Source organism: Struthio camelus, chromosome W (genome assembly GCF_040807025.1).
Source record: "Struthio camelus isolate bStrCam1 chromosome W, bStrCam1.hap1, whole genome shotgun sequence".
In the NCBI taxonomy this organism is placed as follows: domain Eukaryota; kingdom Metazoa; phylum Chordata; class Aves; order Struthioniformes; family Struthionidae; genus Struthio; species Struthio camelus.
The window spans coordinates 9,931,353-9,945,164 of NC_090981.1; the positions used below are offsets into that span (position 1 = coordinate 9,931,353).

At 43.8% G+C, this 13,812-nt stretch overlaps 1 protein-coding gene across 4 annotated transcripts in view; it reads left to right on the plus strand.

Moving 5' to 3' along the window:
* The window catches only part of LOC104139558 (amyloid-beta A4 precursor protein-binding family A member 1), an 80,536-nt gene that overhangs the window by 36,772 nt on the left and 29,952 nt on the right, over positions 1–13,812 (plus strand). For all 4 annotated transcript variants that reach the window (XM_068925369.1, XM_068925371.1, XM_068925368.1 and 1 more), the window contains exons 3-4: positions 8,145–8,243; positions 13,680–13,719. In XM_068925369.1, coding sequence (XP_068781470.1) covers positions 8,145–8,243; positions 13,680–13,719 — 139 coding nt within the window. The remainder of the gene's footprint in view (positions 1–8,144; positions 8,244–13,679; positions 13,720–13,812) is intronic.

Below are 13,812 nucleotides of genomic sequence, written 5' to 3' on the forward strand. Positions count from 1 at the left end.
TTTGTCCCAAAGAGCTCATTTTTTCCTTCAGTATTTTTCATTGCCTGCCTGCCACATAGGTACCTGACTATGACTTTCAGTGCTGGCTGTAATAAAAACAGTAAAACATAAAGATTATAATTAAAGCTCAGTGCAAAGATTAAATGTTGGTAGGTATATAGGCAATCTAAATTATTGGGAAGAGAAAGCAGGAGTTGAGCAAAGGGTTTAAAAGGTATGCGGTAGACTGAGAAGAATACATGTTTTATAAGAAAAATAGAATATGAGACTTGGAGTGGGTGGAGGTTTTTGCTTTTCAATTAAGATAAAGGGTTCTGTTTGTATTATTGTGATCTTTAATTAAGGTGTCAATTCATACAGGTCTGAACATTCAATTTTTTTTAACAGAACATTCCTAGAATTGCTTAGCAGTGTGCTGAACAAAATGGAATTGTGTTGACTAAGTGATCATGAGAAATACATTATAATAAAAATATAGTAGAAGCTCATTCATCAGAATGTAGATTTCTTCTTTTTTCCCTTCAGAAAGAAACAAGATTTCAGAAAAACTAGGAGCTTTTCGATGTAAACAGTATATGGCAGAGGGATAATTCAATTTGATTTGTAACAGTGCTATTGAATTAAAAAGGGATTAGATTAAAAGAGACCACTGATGCAAATTAGATGCTTATTACACTTTGTCTTTTTTCTGGTCTGTCTTAAAAGTGTTCAATTCCACGCATGCTATTTTTTAAAAAGTGTTGTTTTTAGAAGCAGTACTTACTTGAAAATATTTGTATTATTTTGTCTTGTCAATCACATGATATCCAAACCTCTAAGTCCTCTTTAGATCAGAATAGTAGTCATTAATTTAGCTACTAGCTCTCCAAGAGAGATTGGTGAAGCCAAGGAGTCAGAAGAATGATTTGCAGTTCATAGTCATTGAATATGACAACTTTGCCTTTGCCTTTTTTGGAAGCAGAAGGGAAAAAAAAAAAGGCAAATGAGTCACTGTGAGTCACTGCTAGGCAGAGGCCTATATAAGAGCCAGGCCCAGAGCGCAGCCAACAGAGGCAGCAGTTTGTGCAGCAGCTCGCGCAGAAGGGTGCCAGAAGGCAAAGAAGGCGCCTCTCCATTTTGCACAGGGGTGTGTCCTTCCCCGGGGCATGGTCATGACACGCCGCAGAGCACGTTCCCCAGTGGCTGCTGGAGGTGCTGCATCGGCTGTGTCTGAGGCTTCAACCCAGACAGACCCTCAGACAGCAGATGCAGCTCTGCAGGTGTCGGGCTGCAGGGAGTGCCTGGGGCCTCTCTGTGAGGCCTGGGCTGACAGTCAGCTCTCCTGCATGAGGTGTGCTGTGGTTGACCAGTTGCGTCACCAGATAAAGGAGTTACGGGAGGAAGTCAGTAGGCTGCGTAGCATCCGAGAGGATGAGCAGGAGATTGACAGGGCGTTCTCGGAGACTGTTCAGCTCCGGGAGTCCCCTGCCCCCACTGCAGCGGAGTTGCTGGAGAGCTCTGTACTGTGTGTAACAGTACATCATAACACTGTTGAAGAAGGCTGGAAACTGGTCACTTTTTGTAGAAGAAGAAAGGCTCTTGCTCCTCCTGAAGGCTTGCCTTTGAGGAACAGGTTCAGTGCCCTCCAGGCTGAGGAGGAGCTGGGCATGGCTCCAAGGGAGGCAACTGGCCTGGCAGACCCTGTGCCATGCAGGAACACCTGGAAGAAGCAGCGAGTGATTGTTGTGGGTGACTCCCTGCTGCAGGGGACAGAGGCACCTATCTGCCGACCTGACCTCTTGTCTAGAGAGGTTTGCTGCCTGCCAGGGGCTCGAATAAGAGATGTCGTGGAAAGACTGCCAAGGCTTGTCCATGCATCGGACTACTACCCTCTGCTGATCATCCATGTGGGTGCTAATGACACAAAAGGCAAACTGGAAACCATCAAACGGGACTTCAGAGCTCTGGGAATGGTGGTCAAGGGTCTGGGAGCCCAGGTCATTTTCTCCTCAATCCTGCCTGTGAGGGGAAAGGATGAGAGGAGGAGTAGATGAGTTTTCCAAGTTAACAACTGGCTGTGCTGCTGGTGTTGGCAGCAGGGCTTTGGTTTCTATGACCATGGGACCCTGTTTGAAGATTGACAGCTGATGGGGAGAGATGGGATCCACCTCACCAAGCGGGGCACGCGCATCTGTGCCAACAGATTGGCCAGCCTGGTAAGGAGGGCTTTAAACTAGGAGAGATGTGGGGGGAAGGGGAGTGGTATAGTGGCAGGGGAGTCAGTAAAACACCGCTCAAGTCAGGATGCCTCCAGCGGGTGCATGCAGCCAGGGGAGACAGCATGCAACATGGCTATGGAGGATCCTCTTGCACCTCTTCTGGGAAGCTTGCATGCTTGACTGGCTCTCTGAAATGCCTGTATACCAATGCATGCAGCATGGGGAATAAGCAGGAAGAACTAGAGATCTGTGTGCAGTCACAGGGCCATGATCTCATTGCAGTTACAGTGACATGGTGGGATAGTTCACATGACTGGGATGCGGTCATGGATGGCTATGTGCTTTTTAGGAAAGACAGGCCAGGAAGGCGAGGTGGTGGAGTTGCCCTTTATGTGAGGGAGCAACTGGAATGTCTGGAGCTCTGCCTCGGGGTGGATGAAGAGCAAGTTGAGAGCCTATGGGTAAGGATTAAAGGGCAGGGTAACATGAGTGACACTGTGGTGGGGGTTTACTCCAGGCCACCTGACCAGGAGGAAGTCATCGATGAGGCCTTCTACAGACAGCTGGAAGTAGCCTTGCAATCACAGGCCCTGGTTCTCATGGGAGACTTGAACCAGCCTGACATCTGCTGGGAAGACAGCACAGCTAGGCACAAACAGTCAAAGAGGTTCCTGCAGAGGATTGATGATCATTTCTTGACTCAGGTGGTGGAGACGCCAACGAGGAGAGGTGCAATGCTAGACCTTGTACTAACAAACAAAGAAGGTCTAGTTGGAGATGTGATGGTTGGAGGCAGCCTTGGCTGCAGTGACCATGAGATGGTGGAGTTCAGGATCCTATGAGGAGGGAGCAGGGCAATGAGTAGGATTGCAACGCTGGACTTCAGGAGAGCTAACTTTGGCCTCTTGAGGGACCTACTTAGGGGAATCTCATGGGGGAGGGCCCTAGAAGGAAGAGGGGTCCAGGAGAGCAGGTTAATATTCAAGCATCACTTCCTCCAGGCTCAAGATCAGTGCATCCCTCTGAGTAAGAAGTCCAGCAAAGCGGGCAGGAGACCTGCATGGATGAGCAAGGAACTCCTGGCAAAACTCCAGCAGAAGAAGGAAGTACACAGAATGTGGAAAAGGGGACAGGCCACTTGGGAGGAATACAGGGACGTTGTCAGAGTGTGCAGGGATGCGACAAGGAAGGCTAAGGCCCATTTGGAATTAAATCTGGCAAGGGATGTCAAGGACAACAAGAAGGGCTTCTTCAAATACATCAATAGCAAAAGGAAGACTAGGGAAAACGTGGGCCCACTGCTGAATGGGGCGGGTGCCCTGGTGAAGAAGGATACAGAGAAGGCAGAGTTGCTGAATGCCTTCTTTGCTTCAGTCTTCACTGCTAAGGCCAGTCCTCAGGAATTCCAGGCCCTGGGGACAAGAGAGGAAGGCTGGAGAAAGGAAGACTCTCCCTTGGTCGAGGAGGATCAGGTTAGAGATCTTTTGTCCAAACTTGACATCCATAAATCCATGGGCCCTGATGGGATGCACCCACGAGTGCTGAGGGAGCTGGCGGAGGTTCTCGCTAGGCCACTCTCCACCATCTTTGAAAGGTCCTGGAGATCAGGAGAGGTGCCTGAGGACTGGAAGGAAGCCAGTGTCACCCCAGTCTTCAAAAAGGGCAAGAAGGAGGAGCCAGGGAACTACAGGCCTGTCAGCCTCACCTCCATCCCTGGAAAGGTGGTGGAACAGCTCCTCCTGGAGGTCATCACTAAGCATCTGGAGGACAAGAAGGTGATCAGGAGTAGTCAGCATGGATTCACCAAAGGGAAATCATGCTTGACCAATCTGATAGCCTTCTATGATGGAATGACGGGCTGGGTAGATGAGGAGAGAGCAGTGGATGTTGTCTCCCTGAACTTCAGCAAGGCTTTTGACACTGTCTCCCATCACATCCTCCTAGGTAAGCTCAGGAAGTGTGGGCTAGACGAGTGGACAGTGAGGTGGATTGAGAACTGGCTGGATGGCCGAGCTCAGAGGGTTGTGGTGAATGGCGCAGAGTCAAGTTGGAGGCCTGTGGCTAGTGGTGTCCCCCAGGGGTCAGTCCTGGGTCCAGTCTTGTTCAATGTATTCATCAATGACCTGGAGGAAGGGACAGAGTGCACCCTCAGCAAGTTTGCTGATGATACTAAACTGGGGGGAGAGGCTGACACACCAGAAGACTGTGCTGCCATTCAGAGGGACCTGGACAGGCTGGAGAGCTGGGCGGAGAGGAACCTCATGGAGTTCCACAAAGGCAAGTGCAAGGTCCTGCCCCTAGGCAGGAATAATCCCATGCACCAGCACAGGCTGGGGGCTGACCTGCTGGAAAGTAGCTCTGCAGAGAAGGACCTGGGAGTGCTGGTGGACAACAAGTTAAACATGAGCCAGCAGTGTGCCCTTGTGGCCAAGAAGGCCAATGGTCTCCTGGGGTGCATTAGGCAGAGTGTTGCCAGCAGGTCGAGGGAGGTGATCCTGCCCCTCTACTCAGCCCTGGTGAGGCCTCACCTGGAGTGCTGTCTCCAGTTCTGGGCTCCCCAGTGCAAGAGAGACATGGCACTCCTGGAGAGAGTCCAGCGGAGGGCTACAAAGATGATGAGGGGACTGGAGCACCTCTCCTATGAAGAAAGACTGCAAGAGCTGGGCCTGTTCAGCCTGGAGAAGAGAAGATTGAGAGGCGATCTCATAAACGTGTACAAGTATCTGAAGGGGGAGTGTCAAGAGGATGAGGCCAGCCTCTTCTCCGTGGTGCCCAGCAACAGGACAAGAGGCAATGGGCCGAAACTGAACCACAGGGAGTTCCATCTGAACCTGAGAAAAAACTTCTTCACTGTGAGGGTGACAGAGCATTGGACCAGGTTGCCCAGAGAGGTAGTGGAGTCTCCTTTGCTGGAGATATTCAAAACCTGTCTGGATGTGATCCTGGGCAATCTGCTCTAGGTGACCCTGCTTGAGCAGGGAGGTTGGACTAGATGATCTCCAGAGGTCCCTTCCAACCTAAACGATTCTGTGATTCTGTGATCATCTTTGTAGCCCTCCACTGGACTCTCTCCAGTAGTGCCATGTCTCTCTTGTACTGGGGAGCCCAGAACTGGAGACAGGACTCCAGGAGAGGCCTCACCAGGGCTAGGTAGAGGGGGAAGATCACTTCCCTCGACCTGCTGGCAACACTCTGCCTAATGCACCCCAGGATGCCATTGAGCCAGCAATGTGCCCTTGTGGCCAAGAAGGTCATGGTTAACTTGTCCACCAGGACTCCCAGGTCCTTCTCGGCAGAGCTGCTTTCCAGCAGGTCAGCCTCTAGCCTGTACTGGTGCCTGGGGTTATTCTTCTCCAGATGCAGGACCCTGCACTTGTCTTTTTTGAACTCCATGAGGTTCCTCTCTACCCAACTCCCCAGCCTGTCCAGGTCCCTCTGAATGGCAGCAGCACCCTCTGGTGTGTCAGCCACTTCTCCCAGCTTTTTATCATCTGTTTTTGAATATAATATCAGTTAAAGCTGCAGAGCCTCAAGAATAATGACATTGAGAAACTGACACTTGATGGAAAAGACTGGAGCTTCAGTTAGATTACATATTCTGAGCATGGAACTGGAGAAGTGCAGTTCATGCCCTCCTGAATAATGCTCATGGATGTAGAGCAGCATGGAATTTCTGGCACATGCATATCAGAGAGAGTGGCGTACAGGGATTTCCTTTTGAAAAGCCTGTGTTTCTCCTAGGTAAATACTATCATCCCTCTGACAGGGCAGGACCCTGTATCATTAAGGTAGTGTGGTAGGCAACAATGATGAGAAAGAGCTGTCTCCAGTGGAAACTGCATATTGTGAATGCTCCTAGCTGAATATAGGAAGGGAGGCATTTAAACCGCAAATAGAGGTATGCAGTGCATGGATCATAGGTCTTCAGATATACTGCTGCTAAAAATGGATAAGCAGCATCACTCTTCTGAAACAAGAGCAGATTTTTGTATTAGAAGACATTTTAATATCAGTAATGTGCCTTTCATAGGCTATTCAGTAACGAAATGGGTTGAACAGGATAGGTTTGATGCAACACAATGCTATTGCCTTTCTTGTTATGAGTTTTGTTATTAAATCCCACTGTAAAATAGCAATGAAGCACACTCAGATCAAGTGGATCACGTGTTATTAGGCTCAAACAATGCTGAAATTAAGATGGAGTATTTTTGGATGTACTGGGCTGAATATTTTAAGAGAAATGTAGGTAGGTTTTCAAGGAGGAAACATAAGTTTGCAGGTACTTATTATTGAGCTAAAAAAAGACATTGCAAGTCAATAACAAAGTTTTCTATGGTAATAATAGAAAAACTGTCATTCATTTATTGTTTGTGGCTTCTAAAGTAGTTCTCTTACCTGTTAAAGAAGCAGTATTGGACATCTGCTTTAGATATTAGTTTCCAGTGTTTTAAGTAGCTGTACAAATTGTCCATCCTCCATGATTTATCAAATTTTTCTTGCTATTGGTATAAAAGCTACTTGCAGGCTGTAGTGTATGTTGTATATTGTACTGCTGAGCTTTCATTTTGCTGAGGAATACAAATGGGTAATTATTCTTCAAAGACCGAACTTTGACATAAAAGCATTTTTGAGAATAGCTTTCATTTCATGTCTTGTAGCACACTGTAGGTTATATGATGTTTGATTTTTTGGGTGTTTTTTTTTTTGTCAGGCTGCAGTAGCTCTTTCAGAAACTTTTGTAGCAAACATGCAAAAACAGTGCCTAGAAGGCAGCAGTATGATCCTTTTGATAGTCATATAAGAATAATATTCTGTAGATGAGAATAGTTTAGGGTTTTTGTAATGCTACTAGAGTGACTGTTAACACATTTTAAGCAGTGGTGAATTTCTGAATGCTAGCAATTAGATTAGTTTATGTAAGAGCATTTTTTAAATTATTGTTTCAGCATATGAATATGAGAGTTTTAGGCTTTTCAAATAATTCTTTGTGGATGCATTTGGTATTGAAAGATCATATTCCAATATCTGTATACTGATGTCATTGTTAGGTTGATAGTATTGCAGACCTTTTATGTTTAACTCTAATATAAACAGCATTATGTATCTAATGGGAATAGGAATGCTAGGGGAACGCTTTCCCAAGGGAACAGGAAATGCTACTTGTACGATTGAGTCAGTGCAGAACTGTAACTTCTTATGAAGTCACATGGTAAGTTGGAAAGTATATAACTCTCTCAAAGTACTTGTGGGAGTGCCAGGGGTCTAATGGGTAATGGGTTATCTTTTAGTTTGACAGTGCAATTATATTCCAGGATTCTAGGTGCCATTTCACAAAATCATCTTTTCTGTATGTCTTTTTTTGCCCCACAGTTGTGAATCAAAGAAAAGAATGCATCTGTACAAAGAATTACTTCATAACTCTTCAGTAGCCTCTATTAGTTAAATGTGATTCTGGGGTTTCTATTTAATAAATATACAAGATAGGCCTTTTCAAAAAATGAAGGGAAGGAGGAGAGGAGTGGGTGGTGGTGGTGGTGGGGGTCCTGGTTGTGTGTGTGTGAAGAAAAAGCTGAAGGAGACTTTGTAGAATTTCAGGGCTGCTGAGCTAAAAAAAAAACAATGTGCATAACTGAATACTAAAACTTCCTTTGAGGATTCACATTGTGACATCTTGCACTGCCTTGTCTTGCAAGTACCTCCTAAAGATCTGGTTTTGAAATGCTTGATGTGTCAAAGCTTTGTATTCTCTTATATCTTAAATGATTTCATTAGTCTCCTTCATTAATTTGACACACTATTTTTTGTATCATATTTGCACTAAAATCCTAAGTATATGATGTCTGATGGAGGTTTTATAATTTTACCTGAGAGTAGATAGATGAAAATGAGAGATATTTCTACATTGGTCACTCAAATTATTTAATTTTATTTTCTTACCCTTTCTAGTCTCTATCTCCTGATTCCTCTTCACCCTGGGGTGCTGAATCAAGTAGGCAACATCATCAGGATGTCTGCAGTACAGCAGAGCCCTCCACTAATAAAGAGGTAGTGCAATCTTTTTAAAAGCCACAGTCCTGTCTATTATTTATGCCTTTTTATTTTCTTTACCTCTTTGTACATGTGCAATCCCCTCTCTCCTACCAAAACAGCAACAAAAAGAAAAAGCTGTTTTGAAATTTTCTTGTTTGCCCATCTGACTGAATCCATAACATACTGTAAGACTGTTTGTGGTGGCATTCCTTAATCTGTGTTTGGCTGCCACAGCACTTGTTTAACAGGCTAGGGGGTATTGATTTACTGAGGAACAGCCACCAACATCACCTCTGTATTAGAGACAAGAGGAGGTAGCCCTTTTCCTTTTCTCTGCAGAATATCTTGCCCTAAAGAAAATAACATTTCTCAGCCAGGTGAATAGGCCTTTACAAATAAATAGGTAGTAATTTAATGCTGCATACTATTTTATTGTTAAGCAAACTGATCCATAGGAACAACTAAGTGATTTGTCAATAGCGTGTTTTTTTTTGTAGGGGCCTGTGCCTGGCAGCTTTCCACACTGCAATATTTCCACTGATAGAAGATGAAAAAAATGACTTTTTTCTTAAACTTTAATGTTAGATTTGTTAACAGAGATCTGTAAGCAATTAGGCACAGTTGCTGATAGATAACTTGTACTTAGCTATCAGCTAACAACATGATATCTTCTACAAATGAAGAAACTGATCTTCCGTAACCAGAAATATTGGTTGAAACTGAAACAGCAATTAGTCTATTCATTTTTTTTTCTTTATCATCTGGTGGAAAAAAGCCTGTAACCTGTACATATTTGTTTAAATGTGTGCTTGCATTTATAAGGTGATGGAAGCTTTCAGAAGACTTCAGAATTTTGTCCTTAATTTATCCTGTACTGAAGCCTTCAACAGTATTGGATTGTGTCATTGTTTTCATATGCAATATTCTTAGCTTGTTAAAGCTTCTGGTTTTCATCAGTTTACAGATGTAGTTGCTTTGTGAACACTCTAATGGCTGGCAGTTGTTAGACATTATTAAACTAACTCAAAGAAAAAAATGAACAAGATGCTACCCATTTTAGTTTTCAATATATGATCACATACAGTGTTAAAAGTAATAAACTTTCAGAGTAATTTCAGTCATATGTGTTGTGTGTGTGTGGTTTTTTTTTCCACCTAAATAAACAACACCGCATACTTTAGTACCTCCCTTACAAAAATAACAATGGCAAAGCAGCCTCATCATTTTTGGGAGACACTTTTAGGTCTTAACAAAACCTTTATTTAAAATATAAATTTTACAATTTTCAGTTGATGGACAAATATCTAACATTAATGACCTATGTTTTTCATTACTCATGGATATGTAAAATTAAAAATTATAGAATTCCTTTTTTTCAGTAACATTATCTGATGCCTTATTATTATTATAGTTTTATCAGAGTGTCTCTCAGCATGGGTAGTAAATGACAAAATTTTGTCACAGAATCACAGAATCACAGAATCGATTAGGTTGGAAGGGACCTCTGGAGATCATCTAGTCCAACCTCCCTGCTCAAGCAGGGTCACCTAGAGCAGATTGCCCAGGATCACATCCAGACAGGTTTTGAATATCTCCAGCAAAGGAGACTCCACTACCTCTCTGGGCAACCTGGTCCAATGCTCTGTCACCCTCACAGTGAAGAAGTTTTTTCTCAGGTTCAGATGGAACTCCCTGTGGTTCAGTTTCGGCCCATTGCCTCTTGTCCTGTTGCTGGGCACCACGGAGAAGAGGCTGGCCCCATCCTCTTGACACTCCCCCTTCAGATACTTGTACACGTTGATGAGATCCCCTCTCAGTCTTCTCTTCTCCAGGCTGAACAGGCCCAGCTCTTGCAGTCTTTCTTCATAGGAGAGATGCTCCAGCCCTCTAATCATCTTGGTAGCCCTCCGCTGGACTCTCTCCAGGAGTGCCATGTCTCTCTTGTACTGGGGAGCCCAGAACTGGAGACAGCACTCCAGGTGAGGCCTCACCAGGGCTGAGTAGAGGGGCAGGATCACCTCCCTCGACCTGCTGGCAACACTCTGCCTAATGCACCCCAGGATCCCATTGGCCTTCTTGGCCACAAGGGCACACTGCTGGCTCATGTTTAACTTGTTGTCCACCAGCACTCCCAGGTCCTTCTCTGCAGAGCTACTTTCCAGCAGGTCAACCCCCAGCCTGTACTGGTGCATGGGATTATTCCTGCCTAGGGGCAGGACCTTGCACTTGCCTTTGTGGAACTCCATGAGGTTCCTCTCCGCCCAGCTCTCCAGCCTGTCCAGGTCCCTCTGAATGGCAGCACAGTCTTCTGGTGTGTCAGCCTCTCCCCCCAGTTTTGTATCATCAGCAAACTTGCTGAGGGTGCACTCTGTCCCTTCCTCCAGGTCATTGATGAATACATTGAACAAGACTGGACCCAGGACTGACCCCTGGGGGACACCACTAGCCACAGGCCTCCAACTTGACTCTGCGCCATTCACCACAACCCTCTGAGCTCGGCCATCCAGCCGGGTCTCAATCCACCTCACTGTCCACTCGTCTAGCCCACACTTCCTGAGCTTGCCTATGAGGATGTGATGGGAGACAGTGTCAAAAGCCTTGCTGAAGTCCAGGGAGACAACATCCACTGCTCTGCCCTCATCTACCCAGCCCGTCATTCCGTCATAGAAGGCTATCAGATTGGTCAAGCATGATTTCCCTTTGGTGAATCCATGCTGACTACTCCTGATCACCTTCTTGTCCTCCAGATGCTTAGTGATGACCTCGAGGAGGAGCTGTTCCATCACCTTTCCAGGGATGGAGGTGAGGCTGACAGGCCTGTAGTTCCCTGGCTCCTCCTTCTTGCCCTTTTTGAAGACTGGGGTGACACTGGCTTCCTTCCAGTCCTCAGGCACCTCTCCTGATCTCCAGGACCTTTCCAAGATGATGGAGAGTGGCCTAGCGAGAACATCCGCCAGCTCCCTCAGCACTCGTGGATGCATCCCATCAGGGCCCATGGATTTATGGATGTCAAGTTTGGACAAAAGATCTCTAACCCGATCCTCCTCCACCAAGGGAGAGTCTTCCTTTCTCCAGCCTTCCTCTCTTGTCCCCAGGGTCTGGAATTCCTGAGGACTGGCCTTAGCAGTGAAGACTGAAGCAAAGAAGGCATTCAGCAACTCTGCCTTCTCTGTATCCTTTGTCACCAGGGCACCCACCCCATTCAGCAGTGGGCCCACGTTTTCCCTAGTCTTCCTTTTGCTATTGATGTATTTGAAGAAGCCCTTCTTGTTGTCCTTGACATCCCTTGCCAGATTTAATTCCAAATGGGCCTTAGCCTTCCTTGTCGCATCCCTGCACACTCTGACAATGTCCCTGTATTCCTCCCAAGTGGCCTGTCCCCTTTTCCACATTCTGTGTACTTCCTTCTTCTGTTGGAGTTTTGCCAGGAGTTCCTTGCTCATCCATGCAGGTCTCCTGCCCGCTTTGCTCGACTTCTTACTCAGAAGTCTGAGTCTATGTAGAGCTTTTGAAATTAAAGCATTAATTTGATGTTAGCTTACACAGCTTTATCCTGAAAGGAAGTTTTATCAGCTAGCCAGATTGCTGAATAGTTGTCAAACCTGTAATTAGATAGGTAAACTTTGGTTTAGGCCTTGAGTCTGTTTAAAAAAATTATCCACATATTTATCCTTTTCAAAACATATAAGCTGCCTCTGATTTTTTTCTGAAGTGTACAGTTGTTTTGTTCTCTAGGCTTGTCAGAGTCCAGGTAGTTCATTCTATGTTAGCACCACAGTAGCAGCAATTACATGCGGTTATTGAAGTCTGTATAGCTGGTGCAGTAAAAATAAAGTCATCACAACAGATAGAATAGCCACAGAGCAGCCACTCTTGATTTGAAAACAAATGCTTGTGTCCTCTCTCTTGATTTCCCTTAAGCACTTTGACAGCAGGAGGTCATTACTTAGTCACAACTTTCTTTCTGTTGGTATCTTCTCTGAGAAGAGCTTTCTTGGTTTTGCTGTACAACTCAGTCATTTTCATGAGGAAAGGCCAAGTATATTAAGGTTGTCTAGGCTCTGTTTTCTGTTTCATGCACCTTTTGTTTTTTCTGCCATTTTATAGTGAAGCCAGTGTAGTAGGTTGAAAAATATTACTTATTTCTCACATCCTTCTAATAATAAATGGAAAAGACTCACTGGATTAGTCATTTACCTGTCACACAAATATGCACCTTCCTGAGTGATTTATTTTTTGTCACAAATGTACAGAACCTGTTCAGCTACCTATCATAAAGGAAAACAACTTAGTATATATGTGTGTGTGTAAACACAACTGAACCTCGTCTGAGACACTGGGTTTTATCCTGTTTATACATGGATCTTGTTTTAATATAACTGTACTGAGGAGTTGATCCCAGTTTAATCCATTGTAGAATGAGGTTCAGGTTCATCAACATTTTTTAATGCTTAGCTTATCCAAATTTCTTGTTTCAAAAAGGTTTAATAGCAGCATATGCTTCATTATACCTATTACCATATGTTTTGACACACAAAGTTGTCTTTAATAAATTTTCCCATACAGATATATTGTTGAATGTAACAGAATGGTGAGTCTCACTGAAGTTATAATTACCAGATGGTTATATTGTCACCACAGAGCCTTTCATAGAAAGTTACAACTGGAAATGAGGTATTATTTTAGTCTGTGTGTTTACAAATGTAGGACAGATTTTTTTTCCATTAATGCACCTTTTATGAAATTGAGACTTTACTTGCTTGTTTAAGTAAGAAAAAAATCAAAGAATAAATGCCTTGCTTGCAATTTTCGTTATCTAAATCAGGCACGTATGTGCTTTTGCGCTTGTTACAGCATAAACATAATCAGTGTAGAAATGTTATTAAATGGATTTACCCAAGAGGATATAGGTTGTTACGTAGCCTGTCCAAATTTGGAAGGTTGTATGTAGGTTGTACTAACATAGGGAACATATCTAAGAATAATCCTAATAAGTAATAAAATTTAGTTCATAATTAATTGACTAGGTCAGTGCTTTTTGTCATGAATAACAACGTTATTAGTCCATTTTAAATATCTCTAGATGTATTTGTTTTTACTTGGGAAGTCAGCAGATTTGAGAGAGGATGTATTTTTCTGTGTTTCTATTTGTTAAAGAGAGCACAGCACTAATAAGTAGTCAGGAAGTATACTGCCAAACACCAAGAACTAACTGGAAACTGAATGTAGCATGTTGCTTGATTGATGAGCATGTTAATGGAATATGCTATACTTAGGGATAATAACCCTCTAATAATTGGTCAGAGTTTGAAAACATTAAATATTTTCCCAATAAACTGTCATCTTCTTTTGCTAATAACTATCACTGTGATTTCATTTTTATGGAGGAATTTTTAATGTATATTTAAACATACTTTGTTCTGTTTGAAATCCTGTTTGTCTTGATTACAGTTCAGAAAAAGCTTGGCTTCATTCCCAACATATGTCGAAGGTAAGATATATTTCATAACTTCAATATTTTTTCATTATATGAAGAATTCTAATGTTTATAATGTATAGAATTGTATTTTTTATATACACAATA